General features: G+C 33.2%; 6 protein-coding genes across 9 annotated transcripts; 3 read left to right on the top strand and 3 right to left on the bottom strand.

The window, feature by feature from the left end:
- The first annotated feature begins 960 nt into the window (after positions 1-960).
- On the top strand, positions 961-7,916 carry LOC123892772 (calcium-dependent lipid-binding protein-like). Of its 2 annotated transcripts, XM_045942636.1 has the most exons (12): positions 961-1,320; positions 1,417-1,533; positions 2,232-2,333; positions 2,585-2,635; positions 3,154-3,274; positions 4,594-4,712; positions 4,796-4,894; positions 5,371-5,451; positions 5,546-5,631; positions 5,837-6,062; positions 6,629-6,793; positions 7,143-7,916. In XM_045942636.1, the coding sequence occupies exons 2-12, from the start codon at positions 1,429-1,431 to the stop codon at positions 7,617-7,619; spliced, it is 1,632 nt and encodes a 543-aa protein (XP_045798592.1). In that variant the 5' UTR covers positions 961-1,320; positions 1,417-1,428; the 3' UTR covers positions 7,620-7,916. The 2 variants fall into 2 exon arrangements, with proteins under 2 accessions (XP_045798592.1, XP_045798593.1); XM_045942637.1 differs by lacking the exon at positions 2,585-2,635 and having other exon boundaries at positions 1,020-1,320; positions 7,143-7,687.
- Positions 7,917-9,605: 1,689 nt separating this feature from the next.
- On the top strand, positions 9,606-14,943 carry LOC123892782 (glyoxylate/hydroxypyruvate reductase HPR3-like). Its single transcript, XM_045942649.1, has 2 exons — positions 9,606-10,218; positions 14,322-14,943. The coding sequence occupies exons 1-2, from the start codon at positions 9,730-9,732 to the stop codon at positions 14,844-14,846; spliced, it is 1,014 nt and encodes a 337-aa protein (XP_045798605.1). The 5' UTR covers positions 9,606-9,729; the 3' UTR covers positions 14,847-14,943.
- On the bottom strand, positions 10,547-13,887 carry LOC123892778 (cytochrome P450 76T24-like). The gene is made up of 2 exons (XM_045942644.1): positions 12,939-13,887; positions 10,547-11,451 (listed from the first exon to the last, which is right to left on the bottom strand). The coding sequence occupies exons 1-2, from the start codon at positions 13,842-13,844 to the stop codon at positions 10,951-10,953; spliced, it is 1,407 nt and encodes a 468-aa protein (XP_045798600.1). The 5' UTR covers positions 13,845-13,887; the 3' UTR covers positions 10,547-10,950.
- A 364-nt stretch (positions 14,944-15,307) lies between the features above and the next one.
- Positions 15,308-19,996, bottom strand: LOC123892771 (polygalacturonate 4-alpha-galacturonosyltransferase-like). Of its 2 annotated transcripts, none has more exons than XM_045942633.1 (10): positions 19,648-19,996; positions 18,846-18,880; positions 18,683-18,742; positions 18,460-18,582; positions 18,289-18,352; positions 18,165-18,211; positions 17,534-17,868; positions 17,100-17,457; positions 16,285-16,866; positions 15,308-15,958 (listed from the first exon to the last, which is right to left on the bottom strand). In XM_045942633.1, the coding sequence occupies exons 1-10, from the start codon at positions 19,754-19,756 to the stop codon at positions 15,674-15,676; spliced, it is 1,998 nt and encodes a 665-aa protein (XP_045798589.1). In that variant the 5' UTR covers positions 19,757-19,996; the 3' UTR covers positions 15,308-15,673. The 2 variants fall into 2 exon arrangements, with proteins under 2 accessions (XP_045798589.1, XP_045798590.1); XM_045942634.1 differs by having other exon boundaries at positions 17,534-17,865; positions 19,648-19,961.
- A 334-nt stretch (positions 19,997-20,330) lies between these two features.
- LOC123891919 (glyoxylate/hydroxypyruvate reductase HPR3-like) lies at positions 20,331-25,281 on the top strand. The gene is made up of 2 exons (XM_045941786.1): positions 20,331-20,612; positions 24,693-25,281. Exons 1-2 carry the CDS (start codon positions 20,331-20,333, stop codon positions 25,215-25,217), a joined length of 807 nt encoding a protein of 268 aa, XP_045797742.1. The 3' UTR covers positions 25,218-25,281.
- On the bottom strand, positions 20,936-24,253 carry LOC123892776 (cytochrome P450 76T24-like). Of its 2 annotated transcripts, XM_045942643.1 has the most exons (3): positions 23,868-24,253; positions 23,315-23,828; positions 20,936-21,829 (listed from the first exon to the last, which is right to left on the bottom strand). In XM_045942643.1, the coding sequence occupies exons 1-3, from the start codon at positions 24,218-24,220 to the stop codon at positions 21,221-21,223; spliced, it is 1,476 nt and encodes a 491-aa protein (XP_045798599.1). In that variant the 5' UTR covers positions 24,221-24,253; the 3' UTR covers positions 20,936-21,220. The 2 variants fall into 2 exon arrangements, with proteins under 2 accessions (XP_045798599.1, XP_045798598.1); XM_045942642.1 differs by having other exon boundaries at positions 23,315-24,253.
- Positions 25,282-25,409: the final 128 nt, after the last annotated feature.

Genomic DNA, 25,409 nt, shown 5'->3' with positions numbered 1-25,409 from the left:
TGTATATATTAATAACTCAGAAAGTAAATAAAAATTTATATTACAAATTGGACGATTGAAATCATTCGAGAATCCATTTCCTCCTATGAATACTTGAATGTGGGTCCATGTAATATATGAATTTGGGTTTGCTCTATTTACTACTCCCCATTTGTTGTTAATTTAAGAGAGATAAACACAAACTCTAATCTTGGTAGTTTCTCTGGATGGAGGCTTGTACAAGAAATTCAGAAGCTTTTAGCTTTGGATTGAGAGATTATTGTTTGCCATTCATACAAAAGTGAATGCTTGTGCAGATGCTTTTGCTAACATGAGATGTGAACATGATCCGGGACATTGCGTATATGATCAATGTCATGTTGCTTTAAGTAGTTTATTAAATGCGGATGTAAAGGGGATTGCTACCCATAGAGTTATTTCTGTTTAGTTTCTATGTTTGAGTCTAGGCCCCTTTATGTATCTAAAAGAAAAAAGATTAGTGAGATTCATTAAAAGCGGGTTCATTAATCTTCACTTGTATCCATCTCTCTCTTAAATAGACAATAAATCAAGGATGATAAACGGAGCAAACCTAAACCCGATATGTTTGACTCACCTAAATGATACATCAAATGACCTGTGACAAAACCCAATAAATTGACTTGTGGAATTGGTCTACGATCGACTCAGCTACATGAAGACACATTAAGATTTCTATAAAGAAGTATTTTCAATTTCAATACGTGTAAAATGTAGAGGTATAGTGACGAATTAAATCATTAGTAAAATATTGGTTAAAAGTTAATCTCTCACAAAAAAATTATCGTCATTACTTAATTTCTTTAATAAAATAAATTGGGACAATCTGGTTATTTTGTAAAAAACTAAAATCTTAATATCATTTTTCTTCTTCCTGTGTTTGAATTTGAACTATGATTGGATAATAAATAAAGGGAAAACTTGTAATAATAAATTAATATTAATAATAATATGAAACTTTGCAAAGATAAAAAAGAGAGAGAAAGAACTGAAAAGGCCGAATGAAAAAGGCAACGGTGTTTCTACCAAAAAAGGCAACGGTGATTATTGATTAATGGTGATCGATTTGAACACTCTCGTTTCTCTTTCCAATCTTGTGTCGGAACGGAAGAGACAAAAGAATCTTTAACAATCCTTCACATCGACGTAACAGTCAAGAAAACAATATTACAGTTTCGAACCACATTCAGTTACAGACTCCTGAATCACATTATATACTCTTCTTCTTTCGGTTACACTTTTGCGATCCATTTCCTAATTAGCATTCATTTCATTCTTTGTGATCTTTTCCTTACACGCATTGTAAGTTTCTAATCTAGCTTCATCATTGTATTGATTTGCATGCTTGTGATCTTTTTCATCAACTTTAATAATGTTTTGATCAATTGTGTATTGAAGGTGTTTGTAAAAATGGGTTTGTTTTTTGGGATTTTTCTTGGGGTGCTGTTCGGCATTGGATTGATGGCTGGATTGGAGCGAATGATCAGATACAGAAGCGCCAACCGAATTGCAAAGGTAAATTTTGGATTTTGTTGATCAATGTTATTCATTTTCTTGGAATCAACAATGCCGCCGAGATAAATTTGATGAATTAAGATATGATCAGTGTGCGAGTGATATATCATAGTTTATATAGTAGTTCATGGAATGGAATAACTAGTAGCTTTGAAAACCAATAACATATTAGTGTGCAATTTGAGTTATTAGTGATGCATGTGTAAAAAGAATCATATAATATAAGGTTGCAATATTATGGACTTTGAATATGATTTACTGGGAGAATTTGTGAAACATTTTGTAGCTCAAAAGAACCAAATTGGATAGGGTTATAATCAAAGGGGGATTCTTTAGGATTCTTAGTTTCCTACAAATTCCCCATTGTGTTATATTTTTGGTCTTAGACTGCTGCTATTCGAAAGCCACATTAGACTCGATTAATTCCGGTCAATTCAGGTGGACCATTTAAGGTGAAAAGCTCTCCGATGCCTATTCTGTTTTTCCATTCACTACACTCAAACTTGAGACATTGTACAAGGGAATCCATTTACACGAAGAAGCCAAGAAAAACAAGGGGATGAAAAGGAAAACGGAAAATTAAAACTTTTTAGGACTCCTATTATGTTAAATATTACAGCACTAACAAGAAATGCCGTGTATTAATTTGTGGATGTATTATTTATTCTTGTCTTAACATTATTCATTTTTCTCTGCAGGCAGTTGACATTAAACTCCTTGGATCCCTTAATAGAGATGAATTAAAGAAAATTTGTGGTGAAAATTTACCTGAATGGATATCTTTCCCTGTATATGAGCAGGTTTTATTATCATCTCTTGTTGTGATACTTAGCTTTATACTGAAATGATTTTACAAACGATCCTATCATATTATTAGGCATTAGCAATGCATCAAGTATGAATGATGCAGCTAAATTTAAATTTAGAAACTATATTTATTGTTTCTTGGTTCGTATACTATGTATGTTCCCCATGTATGATCCTTCCTATATTTTTAAGCTAAAAATGGATTGCAAAACCAATTTATCACCCTTGTTGATGGGCTTTTCAGGTGAAATGGCTAAACAAGCTGCTGTCCAAATTGTGGCCATTTGTGGCAGATGTGAGTAAACTTGTTTGTATAATAAATAAAAAATATATAGAACAGTTTTTGTGATGTTTATTGATTTCTTATTAGATTTATTATTTTACAGGTTAGTTCTTGATGTTTCCCTTGTTTCTGTAGTATGTTATTTAATATATTTTATGCAATAATTAGAATTAGTTTGTTTATTTGTTATGGTATGAATTACATTGTTTCTAACACTCCAATTGTTCAGTTTGAATGAGAGAAAGTCGATTATGGGTAGACACTAAATTCCGGATTCTTAATTGATAAGTTTAGAAACTCAAAAATCAAAACCACAAATATTTGATTCTGATAAAATCTATGATTAAAAAAACTAGTTATGTTCTTTGCAATATGCACCTTGCTTTCCTTAGACATAAACCCTCTTGTGCTCAAGCTCCATGAGACCTTTAAACTTTGGTTTTCGTTCCTAATCTTCCTTCAGGAGGGGTGTTCATACGTTGCTTAAATAAATGACATTATCTTGATCTTGTTTGTATTTGCTTTTTTAGGCAGCAACTATGGTGATAAGAGAATCTGTTGAACCACTATTAGAAGAGTATAGACCTCCTGGAATTTCTTCGTTAAAGTTCAGTAAGCTGTCCCTTGGAAATGTAGCTCCAAAAATTGAAGGTACCAATCCACAGAGATTCCTTTCTTCATTCTTTTTCCTGTTTGCACATTATGGTGTTGGTTGTTAAATTAAAAGGCTTCGGTTATTGTTGGTTTTATTCCTTTCCCTGCTGATCGTACTAATGCTGTGTATAAATTCAGATAACGAGGTTGACATGTCATTTATTTTGACAACAGTTCTTTTAGGCTGCTTCATATGCAACAAAAGTTTCTCCAATGCAAGTTATCCAAAACTTCGTATCCATTTTTGTTTTATACTTTTTAACCGTGTTTAAAACATTTTTAAGGGGGCCAAACATGACAATATCATAATGCATGATGTTTTTCTCTTCTCCCTTTATCTCCTGTAACTTAATTTGGTTGGAGAGGAAAGCCCATATTTTTTTATTCCTGTGGCCTTGTTATGTAATGTGATTAGGTTATACTTGTGGCTTCTCATTGACACTCTTTCCATGGTTGCTTGAAGTGGGTTTTATAATTGATATCCAATGATATTGGAGAGTTTTGGTTCATTTTGAGGCACTTTGACTTACTATGTTAAAGTTTACTGTCTGTTGTCTGAAGTTCATTCTTCATTTTCTTTGTTTTAATATTTTGATAAGAAAAATTTAGAGTTCTGTTTTCAAATTTGCAGAGGAGTTCATGTAAACATATAACACGAAATAGAACCAATGCACGACTATTATAACCTAAACTTCCCTGAGTTAAAAAAGTCCCTATCATCAATTGAAGTTCATAATGAGAAGGAACCTCGGTCTTCTTTTTAGAAAACCTTCTGACCATCAACTGTTATGATGGAAACTACTTTTTAATTTGTTTGAAAGAGGGGGGCCAGGATCTTTGTTAACTAACAAGTAACAATGCATTTTGTATTTTTCTTGGTATTAAAATGTTCAGTGAGGTCCAAGGTCATGGCATGCCACAATCCTAAGTCCATGGCTAAAGTTTTACTTACATGTGACATATCAAGCAACGACTGCCATTTGGAATCAAAATTTTGGAAATAAACTATTTTGTGAGATTCAAGATTTGATATGTCTTGAATAATTAATTATATGAAACAGATCAATAAAATTTGCAGTTTGTAGTTTTATGAAAAAATACTTCAGGTTTGTGATATACAACATAAGCCTTGTAACAACAATATTTCTTATTAGAATCTACAAATATATGAAAATGTGGACAGCATTGATGAGATTGTTATTAAAACTGTTTGACTTATGGGTTACACCTGTCAGTACTGTTGAATAAGGCAGAACAAAAATGTCAACTTTTGTATATGAAGAAATAATACATGCATAATTTGTTCATCCATGCAGGTATTCGTGTTCAGAATCTTAAAAAAGGTCAAATAACAATGGACATTGATTTCCGTTGGGGCGGTGATCCCAATATTGTTTTGGCTGTTGAAGCCCTTGTTGCGTCAATTCCTATTCAGGTTAGACTAAGCTGTGTTTCTAGATTGAATTCATGTCACTGAGGAATTTTTGAAATTTTGATTGCTATTGTTTTTCGCTTCAGTTGAAGGATCTCCAGGTTTTCACCATTATCCGTGTTATATTCCAACTTACTGACGAGATCCCCTGCATTTCTGCTGTTGTTGTTGCCCTACTTGCTGAGGTAACCATTCGGGGAGGGGGTGTTTACAATTTTGTTTGTGAAAGCCCTTTTGCGGGATCCAGAAATCAATCTAAAATTAGTGGACAGACCCCATTGACTTTATGATTGTGTGGCATTAATTACTTTGTTTTCCCACAAAATGAAATTGATTTAAGAACTAGCACAATTATTTAAGCAAAAACTGAAAGGGTTAGATAATTGATCACTTCGTATCGAACTTATGTTCACCGCATTTACTATCCACTTCAGTGGTTTACTGATTTATCATCGTAGGAAGATGCTAGGGCCAACACTAATAGGACAATGCCCATTCTTAGATTTTGAATTAAGTGGACTGGGACAAGATTGTTTATAATTTATGTGTTCCATTTCCTTGGCCTTAATCAATATTCTAATTAAATTCTGCATTACTTGGGACACTGATTTTTAATTATCGGTCTTGGAGTTACTGACTTTTACATTAAACATTTAATCAGCCAAAGCCTAGAATTGATTACACTCTGAAGGCAGTTGGTGGGAGTTTGACGGCGCTTCCTGGAATTTCAGATATGATTGATGTAAGTTCTAATTTGTGAGCTTGCCCTTTTTACCATTTAACTCATTTTGAACTAATTCTCATAATGCACTCTAATTTTACCCACCATTTCATAGGATACCGTGACCTCAATTGTTACCGATATGCTCCAATGGCCTCATAGGATTGTTGTTCCACTTGGTGGTATTCCTGTTGATACCAGGTAATATGAATCTTATTTTGTTCTGTTTTCTTCCCGAATGCAGCTTAAAACATATCTTGGTGGTATTTGTGTGGATGTATTACTCAAGAAAAATTTCTTTCCTTTCATTGTTTTTGTCTCCTTCGTTATTTTGAAAGAAGGGAAAACAATTTCAATGTTAATGCTCAAACATTTTAAATTGCTTAAACACCCTTGTCTTTTGCAGTGAACTGGAGCTTAAACCCCAGGGAAGACTTCACGTGACTGTAATAAAAGCAAATGATCTAAAGAATATGGAAATGATTGGGAAGTCTGATCCTTATGTAGTTGTGCATATTCGACCATTGTTTAAAGTTAAAACAAAGGTTATTGATAACAACTTGAATCCAGTTTGGAATGAGGAATTTGACTTGATTGCAGAAGACAAGGAGACGCAGTCACTCATTCTCGAGGTTTGAGAATTTGCTAACGAATGTTATTGAATCCAACTAATACTTTTTTACTCTTGTGCTACTTTATTCTGCGTTGTTACTGACAATTTGCTTTCACTAGCTCAAGGAAAGTAGATTATATCCTCTTCACTTATGGAAGAAATAAGACATTTGTGTTAGGAATTCATTTTTCCGGATATATTTAGTATATTAACATGAAAATACTCTACATATAATCTGTTCAAATTTTTTATTTGACAAGTAATGTAAATTTTTCAAAATTATCATTCAGTTATTATCACGTTATTGAGTTTTTCTCTTATAAGTTTTTGTAAAAATAAAAGCGGATACAATTTTATTTCCCAAAACTATACTATTATGAATAACAATCAATGGGTTTTTTCTCAAACCAAATATACACTTATCTTCTGCCCTTAACCTTTCATTGATTTGTTTCTATAAGTTACGCATGTTAATATTTTGGTTTATTTTTCTCCACATAAATGCACAGTTCTCGTTAAACTGTTTCTATGCCATGATTGATTTAATAAAATAAGAATACAAGATTTTCATGGCTCTGCAAATAGGTTTTTGATGAAGACATTGGGCAAGATAAACGACTGGGAATAGCAAAATTGCCACTTATTGACTTGAAAGCAGAAACTGAAAAGGAAATGGAAGTGAGGCTTCTGTCATCGCTTGATACACTGAAAGTGAAAGATAAAAAGGATCGAGGAACCTTGAGAATAAAGGTAATAAATAGACATGCATTTGTTAAGTAGAGATCCTCTCCATTTCTCAAAAGAAATTTGGGACTCTATTACTTTATGATTTTGAGTGCATAAAAGCCTAATTACGTCACAAGTTCTTGAAATGTGTGGCTTTATACATCCAAAACTACAGTAATGAAACATTCTATTTCTTTTATGATATAGAGATGTTTGCATTTGTTTGTTTGTGTAGGTGATGACATCATTACAAAATTTCTAAGGAAGAGTAACATTTATTTCTTCCTTTGTATTTCCCTCTTGCTATTCTGTATTCATTTACTACATGCTGTCTCAGTTGATTGAAAGTGTTATAATCTGATTGGAATTTCAGTACTTCTATCATGAATTTAACAAGGAAGAACAGAAGGCTGCACTAGAAGCAGAGAAATTGATACTAGAGGAAAGGAAGAAACTGAAAGAGGAAGGAGTTATAGGAAGTACAATGGACGCGCTAGACGGAGCAACAGCAGTAGTTGAGTCTGGTGTTGGACTAGTTGGTTCTGGTGTTACTGCTGGTGCTGGACTAGTTGGTTCTGGTGTTACTGCTGGTGCTGGACTTGTAGGAAGTGGAGTTGGTGCTGGAGCAGGACTTGTAGGAAGTGGAATTGGTGCTGGAACTGGATTTGTTGGCAGTGGATTCGGCGCTGTTGGCAGTGGGCTTGGTGCGGTTGGCAGTGGACTGAGCAGAGCAGGAAAGTTCATGGGCAGGACAATCGCAGGGCAAACTACAACCAGAAGGAGTGCCAGCGGTTCAACTACTCCTGTCGGTAATTTTGAGGAAAGTGGTGGTGGTGCAAAGCCGCGGTAATTTTTCTGCCTGGCCACTTCAAGAGAGTAATGATATGACATGAATCATTTAGTTTTTGGGATTTTGCAGTAGATATAGGTTAGTTACTTATGTTGCTTGTTCTCTTGAATCATAATACGAGTTTTTGTTTTCATCGGAAATAGATTGAACACTAATAGCAGGAATTTCAATTTAGTTTTAGTTTAACCACGTCTTTTATTATCTGTAAAGTATTGTTAACTTGGATGTGCAATAAAACTTAACAACTTGTAAAAATTAATCTTATTTATTGGAAGTGGAAGTGATTCAAAACAAAAAGATGATGCTAGGCAAACTATTGTAAAAAGAAATAGAAAACTCTTCGGATCAGGTTATTTGGAAGTTGTGTTATAAGAGGAACTCGGTGTAGATATCATTCACACAGCCATTCAAAACGGGAGGATGAGCGCGGTAAAGTGGCGGTGGAGGACTGGCAGTTGGTGATGGAAAAAGAGTGGAGAGAGGGAGATGCCAATTTTTTGTTCCAGAATGTGATGATGTTCAAATAGCATATCTCAACAAAAAATCCTACGCTTCTCACAACTAGTTAGCCTTCAAAGATCATTACCATTACCATTAAACTTTTAAATTATAAATCAATATAATGGCCAGTATTAAATTTGAGTATGGTATACAAATTTTATCCTTTGTGTATCTAAATGTCACATTAACATACATAGTTGAGAATTGATTTTGACAGAGGTAGGAATTCAACCTTCAAAGTTAACTTGTGTGCCACACAGGTTTTTCGACGGAGATTAGTCATTGTTAAAGGTGGTGGAAATTTCATACCAATATGATGGTAACCCAAAAAAGTAATGTTCTAAGACTCTAAACCCACGTATAAGGAATGTGAAAGTGGTTTCAAACCGGTTCTAAGTGTTTCTTTAGTTCTGTGGTGATATTCATTGATTTTGATTGAATTGATCATTGAAACTCTAAATGCATGTATAAGAGATGTGAAAGTGCTTCTAAACTGGTTCTAAGTGTATCTTGAGTTCTCCAGTAATACTAATTGATTTTAATTGAATTGGTTACTTAAAACTTTAAACACATGCAGTATGAAGGATGTGAAGGTGGTTGGTTTCAAACCGGCTTAAAGTGTGTCTTAGTTCTGGGATGATGTTAGTTAATTTTAGTTAAAAATAAGTTAAATGTAAAGTAATTTTTATTTAGATATCGAAATAATTTGTACCAAAGATATTGTTAGGATTTTTTTATGTCAAAATGGTTTTTAGGTGCGTAAATAACCAACATGATTTTTAATATGTCCATATATATAATCTGAACAAAAAGAAGGCAGATGATTGAACAAATATAGACAGCAATAGAAAATCAGTAAAGTGATATCACTGATCATGAAACCAGTAACAATAACAAGAACATAAAGCAAATCTGAACTATACCGAATAATAATTAACACACACTGACACAAGTAGGTGTGAAAGGATCTGCAAATGTGCAATCTGTAACTTCCCAACACTGAAATGGAAAATAAGAATTATTGATGGAGTAATGAAGCTCTCAAGTAGGTGAAGTGAAGCCGTGAAAGGAATTGATGAGTGTTTGTTATTGATACAATTCAATTCAAGGGCAAAAGAGACAATTTGAAAGGATTCATTCTGTAATTAAACATAAACATAGACTAAATCCTAGCTTGACCTTTTAATCAATTTTGTAGGCAAAGTCAATTGTATTCAAAAGCAACCAAATACATCAAAATCAATAGGGTTAATAGCACTTCTTCCCGGCCATTTGAGCAAGTTTTGGTTTTCCGTCATGTAATATATATTTTTTTTTGCCTACTTGAATTGGTTTAGTGGTGTTGGCTTGAGTCATTGAAATATACTTCTCTCAAGGTCTAAGGTTTGATTTCCGCTAGTTTTTATGGGACTGCTCCTAGCACAACAGGCAGTGAGTTCCTACTCATAGGCTCACCCTGCGCCCATAAGTCTGCAGCTCCAAAACTTGAAAAAAAACTCCGACTTCTTGTAACCGAGATTTCAAGGCATACTCAACATGTCTGTTGCTGGCACTCCTCTATATATCGAGGTTATAGGCTCTACTTTTTTCCAACACAAATAAACGATCAATGGAGAAGGTGAATGATTGTCAAAACAATAAACAAACCAAAAACAATGTTCCAATTGTTCTTGTGGTTGGTCCTCCAATAAACATAGGAGTCCTCAAACCCAAACAACCTCAAAAGTACAATTTATCAAAACCATGGAATGCTAACTCACTACCACTAGACAAGTTCATGGTTGAAAACAAATATGATCCATCAATGTTTAAAGCCCTTATATGCTGCGCATCTCCACCAATTAATGCTATTATTCTTCAACTTCTCCCTTGTTTGAAGCTTATTGTCACCACCAGCACTGGAATTGATCACATTGACCTAAGTGTTTGCAAATGTCGAGGTATACAAGTTGCCAATATAGGAAAATTGTACTCAGAAGATGTTGCCGACATGGCTGTGGCTTTACTCATTGGAGTGTTAAGCAAAATTTCAGCAGCTGATAGATTTGTTAGAACAACCATGCAGTTTGACTTCCCGCAATATCGTTCTAACTCTAAGGTTTGTTGTTTTTTCTTTCTTTCAAAATAAACAACAACTCCCTCGCCAATCTACTTATCTACTTATTATAATAATATGATATGATATAATAAAATTGATTACTACTAAATTTAATAATTTTCATTTGTTGAATAAATATACGCATAACAATATATATGAACCACTTAATCTAATAACATAAAAGAAGTTGAGGAAATCTATGTATAAAAATGGAGCCGAAGTTCGAATCTTGTACATTTATAAAGATAAAGACTCGTGTGTGTTTTGTTCAAAAAAAGACCCGTGTGAAAAAATTGATAAATAATAAATATATTACAAATAAATAAGATAAAACATTAACCTGTTCACATTTATAATATATTAAGAAAAAATTGAGACCAATTTCAAATTGTAGTATGCAACAATATAACAATTTTAAAGGTCTCAACAACGACACTGCAACAATAAATTGCAAATTACGTAAAAAAATAAATAAATTGCAATCTGCATTTGTTTTCATTTTATCACAAAATAAGTATTTGAAATGTAATTGCAATCGCGAGTCCACGACCACAACTTCAATTTAGAACCATTAAGGTTACACAAATCTTAATTTAATCACATTTTCCCTCCAAACATATCCCCCTATGCCGATGAAGTAGCTTGAACTCGAAGAGATTGGGCCCTCTTTAGGGTTATCCCAAATTGCTCATCCATATTCATATCTTCTGGGTTTAGCCCATCAGCAAGTGTTCATTCAAAGTTGCGTAGAAGGGATGCTACAACCAAATGCATAGTCCTATGAGCTAAGGGCAATCCTGGACAAATTCTCTTGCCAACCCCAAAGGGTATAAGCTCAAAATTATTACCCTTATAATTAATATCACACTCCAAAAATCTTTCAGGCATGAACATAGTTGGATTTTCCCAAATGGTTGGATCTCTTCCCATTGCCCACACATTGACAAATAATTGTGCATTTTTTGGCACATTGAAGCCTAATATGTTCATATTTTCATCACATTTGTGTGGTAGCAAAAATGGAGCAGCTGGGTGCAATCTCAATGTTTCCTTCACCACTGCTTGTAAGAAAGGCAACTTAGAAATATGTGATTCTTCAATTATTTCATCTTTGCCGATTGCTTTACATAATTCTTTTCTTGCTTTTGTTAATGTTTTCGGGTAACGTAGTAGCTCCGCCATAATCCATTCAATGGTGCTTGATGTAGTGTCAACCCCAGCAACAAATAAATCCTACTCAATTAAATATGTTATGTCAATTTAATACGGAAAATGCTAAACAATGCCCCGGATCACTGGTTAAAGATATAAATATAGTAATTTGATATTGGAATTTGTACAGTTAACTCCTAAAAAATGTAAAAAATATTATTTTTAATTCAAATATTTCTTTTGGTTTCGTTAACTAGTGCTCCAGGGGCACTGATTAGCATGACCCATTAAATATAACCTAAGGTATTAGAAAACCTTGCCATTAACATAAAAAGTTGAAAAACGTTATTGTCAAAAACATAAAAAGTTGAAAAACTTGAATAATTAAGTGTTAAAGATGGTTTAGCCCACATATAAAATTATGAGTTTTCAAATTTAACTCCATTAAATTTTAATTAAATCATGGTAATATTGAATTTTAGTCACTCCGTAATATTGTTTTTAGTCCTATAAAAACATTTTTGTAAAAACATATTTAATCCCTATAAAAATGAATCCTTTAATGAATTCGACTTTAAGATTAAAACAATATTATGTTAAATTTTACTTATCTTCCGACCAATTTTAAGATTATCAAAGTACCTTCCCCTAAAAACTGACTGATTAACACAACAAAATATTAATTTAAAAGTAAATAAATAAATTTTTTTTGTCAAGTAACTTAGTGGCTAAAAATTTCACCTTAAAGGTGAATAAGTGGAGTGTCTGAATTTTGAATCCTGATTCCTATGTATATAGTGCTATGTTCCTACCAATTAAGTTAAATATTTAAATATGCAAGTTTTATTGTATGAAAATCGATAAATTAAATATTTAAAGTGGATAAAACCAAAATATCGGATATTAAATCAGTCATGACATGGACATCCCACCATCAAAATATTAAAATAATGTTTTGTCAAAAAAATAAATTAAAATAATGTTCAAAATATATAATCAATCACATTATATATTAAATCAGTCATGACATGGACATCCCACCAACTAAATGGACGGGTGTAGTGCACTTGGAAACATATAATATTTTTTTTTTGACGTGTTTGAAACATATAATCAATCATCATATATCACGGATTTGAATTATCTCTGTTTTTTTTGTTTTTTTTGTTTTTCCTTTGTGTAAAATAAAAAAAAAAATTAGGCTAATAATTGTAGAAATTTATCTTTCGAGGTAAATAAGTAGGAGATCCGGTGTTTGAATCTCGATCTTATATAAAATGCAATAACATCAATTGAGTTATGTTCGGGGGATATTTCGCTACTTTAATTTTTTTTTATTGAATTTTATAGTCTAGTTATTAAACTCACACATTTTAAGTGTGAGGAATCCGATAATCAAATTTCAGTCTCTTCAATAATATCTTTAATAGCCACAGACAGATGTAACATTTATGGGAGTAATAAAGCTTAGGTTATCTCATCATCAAACGAACTCTAAAAATAGTGTGTTAAAAATTATCCAAAAAGTTGAAAGGTCGTAGATTATGATTTATGATATTCATACTAACCAGAAATAGATGCACCATTTCATTGTGGCTCAATTTAGAAGTGGGTTCTCCAAGATTGTTGTTATTAAGAAGTGAATCTAACACATCATTGCACACCTCATAATCAGCTTTGGAATCTCTTGAACAAATTCTTTCTTCAATAATTCCATCAAAAATCTTATACACCTTTTTCATATGATTGGCCATCCTTGCTTTTACCCTTTGTGGATCTAATGGACGAAGAATTGGAAAGAAATCTGAAACATTAGGCCTACCAGCTTCAACCATGTAACCCCAAATAATGTTTTTAAACTCTTGAGACTTTTCATCAGGTGTGGAATGAGCCAAATCCATAGAGAACAAAGTTTTTGAAATTGAATTAAGGACAGTTGTAAAAACAACCTCACCAATATCAAAAACTTCACATTTCTTACATTTTTCATTCACATAGTCCAATAATTCATGCAATTTTTGTTGGCGAAGGATTTTTGTTGAGTCTAACATTTTTGTAGAAAATACTTTGGTAGCACAAATTTTTCTTAGTTTCTTCCACAAAGCTAAAGTTGGAACCCACCCAACTGAAAATTTGTTATGATCTACCGCACAAATTGCATGTGGGACAGTTCTATTAGAAAAGATTTGGCAATTTTCATGTAAGACTTGTTTGGTTAGTTGTGGTGATGAGATTACTATGGTTGTTATGGTTCCTAGTTTAAGTGTCATGATTGGTCCATAGATTTTAGAGAGTTTTGTGAGTGTCTTGTGTGGGTTTTTGCCAAGTTCTAAAATGTTTCCTAAAATGGGAAGTGGGTATGGCCCTGGTGGAAGCTTTGTAGGATTTTGGGTTTGGTTTAATTTTCTAAGAATGAAGATGAGAATGCTTGCACTTAGGAAGGTAATCACTAGCAAAAGTGTTTGGTACTCCATGACTTATTGTGTTTGCCTTTTCCTTTCTTGGCATACATAATAATAATAATCTTAGCCTTAATAATACACACTTAAACAGTTAAACATCGGTGCTCCACGTGACACCCTATCCAATAACCGACAGTTGACTTTAGTCAGCTCAACAGTAATATGAATTCCCTCAATATCTTACCCGTAATACTCTTTTCTTCTAATTCCAAACTTTTACTCTAAAAAATACAAAATAAACAAAAATAAATAAAATAGTTTTTGGAAAAATTCGATTTCTGTTAACCGAATTTTTTCTGAATTTGAACTAGAAAAAACTTCGGTTTTTGCGAACCGAAGTTTTTAACAAGGGCAAAATTAAAATATTTGGAGGTATAAAAAATACATGGGAAACCTAGAGAGAAAACATCGACTTATTTTATCATTAAGGTACTTAAGATACCAAAATTGAAAACAAAATTTATTTTTTTCATGATATTGTGGTTTCAGCTACATGGAAAGCGAGTTGGAATTGTTGGATTAGGAAGCATTGGCAGGGAAGTAGCAAAAAGGTTAGAGGGATTTGGATGCATTATTTTGTATCTCTCAAGGAAGAAAAATCCCTTCGTTACATACCCTTTTTATTCAAACATGATTGAACTTGCATCTACTAGTGATGCATTAGTTCTATGTTGTCCACAAAATGAACAAACAAGGCACATTGTGAACAAGGAAGTGATGTTGGCATTGGGAAACAAAGGTGTTATAGTCAATGTAGGAAGAGGGTCCCTAATTGATGAGGTGGAGTTGGTGAATTGTTTGATGGAAGGACATATTGGTGGTGCTGGTTTGGATGTGTTTGAGAATGAGCCTAATGTTCCTCAACAATTTTTAGCAATGGACAATGTGGTTTTGTCACCTCACAATGCTGCATTTACTACTGAAACATACATGGCTGCAACTCAACTTGTGGAAGATAATCTAGAAGCCTTCTTCTCCAATAAACCCTTATTGACACTAGTAAAATTGGAATGAATAACTTATAGAAAATGCTCCCGGAGCACTCTTTAAGCATCTTAAATAGTAACTTATATGTGAAGTCAACACATTGGGAATTAAAATATTTCACTTTTTCAATCAATTATTTCTTTAGATGGAATGTTTAAAGAGTACTCCAGGGACATTCTTAGCAAGACCCATAACTTATTTAGGCATTTGAAATAAAGTTTGTACTAAAAATGCACTACATTCATGTTTCATCATTGTTCTACCTTGTTTTATTGCCTTCTATTGAGTTTTCTTTTTTTTTATTACTTCAATTGTTTTACATTGTAGTATATTCCTCTAATTGATTGTTGAGTTGATGCATACCCGTTTTGTTTTCCTTATGTAATCATAAGAACCTTTCCTAGCTATGATTAATATGTAAGATTTGAAAATTCAATACAATATGCAAACATGCAAATAATTTCAAAACCATACATGAAAGCTACATCTGAAAGAATACATAAAATTATAATTCATTTTCTAGTTCATTCTTGGCATCAAAGTGTACAATGAAGTATCTTTATAGTAAACAAGGTATACTATTTATTGTACCTTGTTTCAAATTAGTGAGAATGGTGTAAATAAATTAAATGAATGAAAAGCAAAAATCAATGACCTGCGGCGTGGGAAAGAGATGACGAAGTAGGGGCAGATAGAACACAAACATTGACTCTATCACTTGGACAATTTAATCATACTCTAACAAGGCACTTCACTTGAAATTGCCAAATTAAAAAAGAGAGAGAAGGTTGGGGGTATATTCTGTAGGAAAAAGTGTGTTCTTTGTGTTCTTTGTTTGTACTTGGGACTCGGTGTTATGAAGACCATTCACTTAACTTACAGTTCCTAAGATAAGGATGGTTATACTTGACATATTTGCTCCAGTAAGGGCGATACTTTGTCATGGCTATCTCTAACCATGGTTTCATATTACCATTGTAGTGTACAACTGCTGCATTCTCAATCTCGGTACGATCTATACTTGGACTGTAACCCAAACCAAGTACATGCCATGATTTATTCAGGGGATGTGTTAATCCATAGAATGTCATTAGCCCTGGAGGTAATGTCCCTAATTTCCACAGTACCCTGTCTTCGTTCTGAAATCAAACAAGAAAAAAATGGTCAGTGAAAGATATTAATTTGTTTTTGTCTATTTATGTGAAGATGGACGGAGCATGATTCTCTACAGTTAGGACGGGCACACAGTCATGAATGAAATCAAGGAATCTAGATTGTTGGATGAGGATCAGGCGGCACACATTCGGACTTCTTCAAATTAGTTTTAAAATACAATTTGGAATACGAGTCATCTGATTCCTAGCGGCCGTGATTCTTGGCTGCATGCATGACTATGTGACTGCAGAGAATCCAATTCCGAGAATAGACACATGATGTAAACCGAATGTTATGTTCAATTGCTCACCAAATTCTGCCACCTGTGATATATGCCAGTAATGTCCTTCTTTTTCCAGACCTTCAAATCAAATATGTTCATTCCATATGCCCAACCACATGCATTGGGATCAAAGTTTTTTGCAATATGTGGATTTGAAAAGTTAAGATACTTGTCAAATCGGTGAAAGCTCTCACCACATGTTTCAACTGCACCGTTTACTTTTCCATGAAGATCCACAGCCCATAATCCAGTCAAATCCTTCTGGACAACGATGTCATCATCAAGGAAAAGAATCTTATCCAATTTTGGATAGACTTGTGGAAGATAGAACCTCAGGTGGTTGAGCATTGAAAGATATTTTGGATTTCTGTACTTGAGATTAGAGGCACCAGTGGTGGATGGGTGACCTGCCTTGAAATAATACTCTTTCATTGTCGCAGATTCAAGTTGTCTCAGGACTGGGCAGTAGGATGAGTTCAACCACTTAAATTCATCAACATTTTCAACATTGATTGTAGCTTTTCCAGGAGGATTCAGTAAAAACCACATGTTCATGGCTCCAAAATTTAGTTTATCAGTAACAAGGTGAAACACATGCTTTGAGGGATCCTGCAATGTCAAAGACAAGACAACGACATAAGATAATGAAGGGTTGGAGTTTTTTATGTTTTTAGGTGAAGATGAAGGGTTGGATTTAATAATACTATTTATCAATAATAGATGCACAATTGCAAGCAAAATATGTGTATCCAAGCTCAAATTTTTCATCATTGGTAAAAAGGAATGTGCTTGAAAAACATACACAAGCACATATGTATGATAAAAGATTCTTAGCCCTTTACCTTTGCATTTAAAACAGTTGAATTGACAACAACAGATGCAGCCAAAACATTGTCTGAGAATAGGGCGTAATGATAAAGACTGGGATTAACCAAATTCTCAGTCTTAGGGAACTTTCTCTTTTCAGGTGGAAGGAGGTAGTAATCTATGGTAAGGCGCATCGATAAGCAGTGAATTCCATTTGGTATGGTCTTGGCAGCCAACTGACTAAGGAATGTGCTTTGTTTCTTCAAGCCTCTAACCTGCTCATCAGCAGTTTGTAGCATTGCCCTCAATTTCCCAGTAACCAACTTGCAGTCATACAATTGATCTTTTACCTTAGAAAGAACTTGCCCCATAGCTTTGATTTTTTCATGTTCACTAAAGATAATTAATTAGGTCAGTCAATAAAACCCAAATGCGGATATTTATACACACTACAGAAAATTGATCATACCTGTGGTGTAGGTCAGCATCAGTAGTTGCCTCACCTAAAGCACGCTGACTCTCTTTAAGTCGTGTTTGCAGTTCTTGGTACAAATCAAGCTTGTTCTTCATCTTTGCAATACTTAAGTATACCCTAGCCATAATAATCTGATCTCGCATCAACCGAACAGTAGAATCAGCATTCTCATTTTCATTTTCTTTCCTCCAAATGTTGTATTTACCTAGAACTGCTGAATCAACGGATTTTGAACGTTCAATAGCTAAATCTTCAAGTTTCACAATAACTTCGTCATCCTGTTTTACCAACTCAGCAGCACGCTTTGCCATCCTTTTCTCTATTAACTGCTGCAGAAGATATTTGCAAAAAAAAAAAAAGTTTATTTCAAGAATATTTTCGTTGTTCTCTAAATAAAGTATCAAAATGATATTCTGGCTTTTTCGTTGTTCTCTATAAATCATGCTTGGAGTATGATTATATGATTATCTATATATGTGGTTTAGGCTTTTTTCAGTAAACTATCAAAATGACCAAGTTAAAAGGTGGGGAGATTACTCTGTATTACACACATAATTTTGTTAGTGGTATCCAAAAAACTACGCAAGTAAAAAAAAATTAAAAAATCCAAAAGTATGATGCTCACCCTTCTGGCTAGCTTTACAGGACTATCAGTCCACTGAGGAAGACCAACTGCAGTAATTAAAAAAAAATGAGAAAGTAAAATAAAATAAAACATGGGCATATTAACTGATAGTAAGTGATACAACCTGAAGATTTTCCTTCCTTCTCCTTTTGTTTTTCTTGTCTAAGATGCGTTTCTGGTTGGTTTAGCTTAATATGAAAAATAACAAAAGGGATTAACATTTAGTAGCAATAAGACAAGAATGCATTTTTCAGGAAATCAAAGTTTCAAGCAGAAGCACATCATTAATCCTAACTTGATATGTAGCGTTTGAAGTCTTTAACCCAACAACTCTCCATGAGGCAGAAAGATTATTTCTGAAATTTTCTAGACTCAAAGGCCCCATATCATTTGTGCTTGACATAATCATATCAAGAACCTAAAATATAACATTCATTAGAAGGCACGGAAGAAAGAGAACTCTTGCATGAAAATATTACGAGATACAAAAGAAGAGTAATGTCAGCTTGTGTGCTTGCCTCTTTTGGAAAAAGAGATTTAAGGTCATGAAGGGCCTTCTGTTCTCTCCATTTGGAACCCTGCAACAGCCACCAGTATAGGGTAAAAAAAATGTCTCAAAGCTTTATGCATTATAGTTCTAGAAGTAACAAATGAACCTGAAAAACATATAAAACGGGATACCTGTTGGATTGTAACATCTGAAATATCATTGCGATCTGCATAATGTATTCGAAGTAATTACTATAACATAACTCGTATATGTGCACATAAGAGAAATCCAGAGGGATGTCAATCGTATTATTACAATGTTAAAATAGTATTTCTTCCTCCTCAAATCAAGAACATCAAACTAAATCTTAATTTTCATAATTCAAAAGTCCCTAACAACAAAAAATGAGGATTTTCAAACAAACAAAGCCATATATGTGGTTCCTTACACAGGATATGGTCAATAATTTCTAGAGCATCCATATAATAGAATAATTAGATGTTCGAAACACAATATTGATTCAGTTAAAAGCACCAATTAGATATACACCGAGGATCGGAAGCACGAGCGGAAAACAGCAACAGGGGTGTAAGCATAAGCAAAGTGAGAAACATTTCATGAAAAACATTATTCATGATATGTAAGTATCAAAGGTTACGACTTATCATATCAACCATAGCATCAATCGCTATTGTCCGTTCCCATTTAATACAATGCAGAATCTCTAATTGTTAACACTATCATATCATCACAGTGCACATCTCTCTCACTCTCTCTTTGCTAATCTCACCGAGCCCTAGGGTATCAAAGCAGAAAAAGCCAATTGCACTACTTAACACTTGTACCATAAGAAACATAGATCTAGTAACCCCCCAAAAAAAAAAACAGTTACAAACAATTAATCAATAGTCATTTGTCAATTAAAATCAAGGATCTGCATAAAAAACAATAAAATTGAATGAAACCAATGAGTGATAGAGAGAGAGAGGGTACCGGAAGAAGTGTTGAGGGCGAAGAAGAAAAAGAGGGGTGCGAGAAGAAAGAGAAGAACGAAAGCGAGAAGAGGAAAAGGAGATCCCTTGCTTCTGTTGTTAAGCGGCATTGTGGGTTGATCAGATAGAAAGAGGCATTGAGATCTGAATGGAATGGGATTCAAAAGAAACAAAATTATTGTGTGATGTGAGGGTTTATGCGTAATGTTAGTACAAATTCGAATCCACCATAGACACACAAACAAAGAAAGAAAGAAACAAAGAAAGAAAGACTGTGTGAATCTAAATTGTAGTAAGAGATCTAGTTTTGCCAGCTATTGATTCTTGGGTGCATCCGTTGCCTAAGTAGCGGACACCCGTCAAAACATTTTACCTTTATAATGTCTCTGCTATTTCAGTAGTGAAAGTTTTTTTTGTTTGAAGAAGTTAAATTAGCTCATTCAAATTGGCATCAGAGAGAATCGAACCTCAGATCTCAAGAGGAGCACACTCTCAGGTCCCAAGTCAATATCAATGCACCAATCCAAGTGGGTTTTAAGTAGCAGAAGTTATTTTTTAAAATTTCTAATTTTTATAACGTCCGCAATCTAAATAGCAGAAAAGTAAAATTAAAGAACCGTATGATGCGCGAATAACCTGTGGATAGCAAAAATAATTCTATGTTTTGTTTAAGATGTGAATGTGATGTTAAACAAACAATCTCCACCAATTAATGCTATTATTCTTCAACTTCTCCCTTGTTTGAAGCTTATTGTCACCACCAGCACTGGAATTGATCACATTGACCTTAGTGTTTGCAAATGTCGAGGTATACAAGTTGCCAATATAGGAAAATTGTACTCAGAAGATGTTGCGGACATGGCTGTGGCTTTACTCATTGGAGTGTTAAGCAAAATTTCAGCAGCTGATAGATTTGTTAGAACAACCATGCAGTTTGACTTCCCACAATATCGTTCTAACTCTAAGGTTTGTTGTTTTTTTCTTTCTTTCAATAAACAACAACTCGCTTGCCAATCTACTTATTATAATAATATAATATAATAAAATTGATTACTACTAAATTTAATAATTTTCATTTGTTGAATAAATATACGCATAACAATATGAACCATTCAATCTAATAACATAAAAGAAGTTGAGGAAATTTATGTATAAAAATGGAGCCGAAGTTCGAATCTTGTAGATTTATAAAGATAAAGACTCGTGTGTGTTTTGTTCAAAAAAAGACCTGTGTGAAAAAATTGATAAATAACGAATATATTACAAATAAAATAAGATAAAGCATTAACTTGTTCACATTTATAATATATTAAGAAAAAATTGGGATCAGTTTCAAATTGTAGTATGCAACAATATAACAATTTTAAAGGTCTCAACAACGACACTACAACAATAAATTGCAAATTACGTAAAAAAAAATAAAAAATTGCAATCTGCATTTGTTTTCATTTTATCACAAAATAAGTATTTGAAATGTAATTGCAATCGCGAGTCCACGACCACAACTTCAATTTAGAACCATTAAGGTTACACAAATCTTAATTTAATCACATTTTCCCTCCAAACATATCCCCCTATGCCGATGAAGTAGCTTGAACTCGAAGAGATTGGGCCCTCTTTAGGGTTATCCCAAATTGCTCATCCATATTCATGTCTTCTGGGTTTAGCCCATCAGCAAGTGTCCATTCAAAGTTGCGTAGAAGGGATGCTACAACCAAATGCACAGTCCTATGAGCTAAGGGCAATCCTGGACAAATTCTCTTGCCAACCCCAAAGGGTATAAGCTCAAAATTATTACCCTTATAATTAATATCACACTCCAAAAATCTTTCAGGCATGAACATAGTTGGATTTTCCCAAATGGTTGGATCTCTTCCCATTGCCCACACATTGACAAATAATTGTGCATTTTTTGGCACATTGAAGCCTAATATGTTCATATTTTCATCACATTTGTGTGGTAGCAAAAATGGAGCAGCTGGGTGCAATCTCAACGTTTCCTTCACCACTGCTTGTAAGAAAGGCAACTTAGAAATATGTGATTCTTCAATTATTTCATCTTTGCCGATTGCTTTACATAATTCTTTTCTTGCTTTTGTTAATGTTTTCGGGTAACGTAGTAGCTCCGCCATAATCCATTCAATGGTGCTTGATGTAGTGTCAACCCCAGCAACAAATAAATCCTACTCAATTAAATATGTTATGTCAATTTAATACGGAAAATGCTAAACAATGCCCCGGGTCATTGTTTAAAGATACAAATATAGTAATTTGATATTGGAACTTGTACAGTTAACTCCTAAAAAAATGTAAAAAGTATTATTTTTAATTCAAATATTTCTTTTGGTTTCGTTAACTAGTGCTCCAGGGGCAATGACCCATTAAATATAACCTAAGGTATTAGCAAAACCTTGCCATTAACATAAAAAAGTTGAAAAACTTTATTGTCAAAAAACATAAAAAGTTAAAAAACTTGAATAATTAAGTGTTAAATATGGTTTAGCCCACATATAAAATTATGAGTTTTCAAATTTAACTCCATTAAATTTTAATTAAATCATGGTAATATTGAATTTTAGTCACTCCGTAATATTGTTTTTAGTCCCTGTAAAAACATATTTAATCCCTATAAAAATGAATCCTTTAATGAATTCGACTTTAAGATTAAAACAATATTATGTTAAATTTTACTTATCTTCCGAACAATTTTAAAAAGTACCTTCCCCTAAAAACTGACTGATTAACACAACAAAATATTAATTCAAAAGTAAATAAATAAATTTTTTTTGTCAAGTAACTTAGTGGCTAAAAATTTCATCTTAAAGGTGAATAAGTGGAGTGTCTGAATTTTGAATCCTGATTCCTACGTATATAGTGCGATGTTCCTACCAACTAAGTAAATATTTAAATATACAAGTTTTATTGTATGAAAATCGATAAATTAACTATTTAAAGTGGATAAAACCAAAATATCGGATATTAAATCAGTCATGACATGGACATCCCAGATCCCACCATCAAAATATTAAAATAATGTTTTGTCAAAAAAATAAATTAAAATAATGTTCAAAATATATAATCAATCATATTATATATTAAATCAGTCATGACATGGACATCCCACCAACTAAATGGACGGGTGTAGTGCACTTGGAAACATATAATATTTTTTTTTGACGTGTTTGAAACATATAATCAATCATCATATATCACGGATTTGAATTATCTCTGTTTTTTTTTTTGTTTTTTTTTTGTTTTTCCTTTTTCAATAATAATCGTGTAAAATAAACATAAAAAATTAGGCTAATAATTGTAGAAATTTATCTTTCGAAGTAAATAAGTAGGAGATCCGGTGTTTGAATCTCGATCTTATATAAAATGCAATAACATCAATTGAGTTATGTTCGGGGGATATTTCGCTACTTTAATTTTTTTTATTGAATTTTATAGTCTAGTTATTAAACTCACGCATTTTAAGCGTGAGGAATCCGATAATCAAATTTCAGTCTCTTCAATAATATCTTTAATAGCCACAGACAGATGTAACATTTATGGGAGGAATAAAGCTTAGGTTATCTCATCATCAAACGAACTCTAAAAATAGTGTGTTAAAAATTATCCAAAAAGTTGAAAGGTCGTAGATTATGATTTATGATATTCATACTAACCAGAAATAGATGCACCATTTCATTGTGGCTCAATTTAGAAGTGGGTTCTCCAAGATTGTTGTTATTAAGAAGTGAATCTAACACATCATTGCACACCTCATAATCAGCTTTGGAATCTCTTGAACAAATTCTTTCTTCAATAATTCCATCAAAAATCTTATACACCTTCTTCATATGATTGGCCATCCTTGCTTTTACCCTTTGTGGATCTAATGGACGAAGAATTGGAAAGAAATCTGAAACATTAGGCCTACCAGCTTCAACCATGTAACCCCAAATAATGTTTTTAAACTCTTGAGACTTTTCATCAGGTGTGGAATGAGCCAAATCCATAGAGAACAAAGTTTTTGAAATTGAATTAAGGACAGTTGTAAAAACAACCTCACCAATATCAAAAACTTCACATTTCTTACATTTTTCATTCACATAATCCAATAATTCATGCAATTTTTGTTGGCGAAGGATTTTTGTTGAGTCTAACATTTTTGTAGAAAATACTTTGGTAGCACAAATTTTTCTTAGTTTCTTCCACAAAGCTAATGTTGGAACCCACCCAACTGAGAATTTGTTATGATCTACTGCACAAATTGCATGTGGGACAGTTCTATTAGAAAAGATTTGGCAATTTTCATGTAAGACTTGTTTGGTTAGTTGTGGTGATGAGATTACTATGGTTGTTATGGTTCCTAGTTTAAGTGTCATGATTGGTCCATAGATTTTATTGAGTTTTGTGAGGGTCTTGTGTGGGTTTTTGCCAAGTTCTAAGATGTTTCCTAAAATGGGAAGTGGGTATGGCCCTGGTGGAAGCTTTGTAGGATTTTGGGTTTGGTTTATTTTTCTAAGAATGAAGATGAGAATGCTTGCACTTAGGAAGGTAATCACTAGCAAAAGTGTTTGGTACTCCATGACTTATTGTGTTTGCCTTTTCCTTTCTTGGCATACATAATAATAATAATCTTAGCCTTAATAATACACACTTAAACAGTTAAACATCGGTGCTCCACGTGACACCCTATCCAATAACAGTTGACTTTAGTCAGCTCAACAGTAATATGAATTCCCTCAATATCTTACCCGTAATACTCTTTTCTTCTAATTCCAAACTTTTACTCTAAAAAATACAAAATAAACAAAAATAAATAAAATAGTTTTGGAAAAATTTGATTTTTGTTAACCGAATTTTTTCTGAATTTGAACTAGAAAAAACTTCGGTTTCTGCGAACCGAAGTTTTTAACAAGGGTAAAATTGAAATATTTGGAGGTATAAAAAATACATGAGAAACCTAGAGAGAAAACATCGACTTATTTTATCATTAAGGTACTTAAGATACCAAAATTGAAAACAAAATTTATTTTTTTCATGATATTGTGGTTTCAGCTACATGGAAAGCGAGTTGGAATTGTTGGATTAGGAAGCATTGGCAGGGAAGTAGCAAAAAGGTTAGAGGGATTTGGATGCATTATTTTGTATCTCTCAAGGAAGAAAAATCCCTTCGTTACATACCCTTTTTATTCAAACATGATTGAACTTGCATCTACTAGTGATGCATTAGTTCTATGTTGTCCACAAAATGAACAAACAAGGCACATTGTGAACAAGGAAGTGATGTTGGCATTGGGAAACAAAGGTGTTATAGTCAATGTAGGAAGAGGGTCCCTAATTGATGAGGTGGAGTTGGTGAATTGTTTGATGGAAGGACATATTGGTGGTGCTGGTTTGGATGTGTTTGAGAATGAGCCTAATGTTCCTCAACAACTTTTAGCGATGGACAATGTGGTTTTGTCACCTCACAATGCTGCATTTACTACTGAAACATACATGGCTGCAACTCAACTTGTGGAAGATAATCTAGAAGCCTTCTTCTCCAATAAGCCCTTATTGACACTAGTAAAATTGGAATGAATAACTTATGAAAAATGCTTCCGGAGCACTCTTTAAGCATCTTAAATAGTAACTTATATGTGAAGTCAACATATTGGGAATTAAAATATTTCACTTTTTCAATCAATTATTTCCTTAAATGGAATGCTTAAAGAGTACTCCAGGGACATTCTTAGCAAGACCCATAACTTATTTAGGCATTTGAAATAAAGT

This window comes from Trifolium pratense, linkage group LG6 (genome assembly GCF_020283565.1).
Source record: "Trifolium pratense cultivar HEN17-A07 linkage group LG6, ARS_RC_1.1, whole genome shotgun sequence".
Taxonomy (NCBI): Eukaryota; Viridiplantae; Streptophyta; class Magnoliopsida; order Fabales; family Fabaceae; genus Trifolium; species Trifolium pratense.
This window is presented reverse-complemented; position numbering and strand designations above follow the sequence as displayed.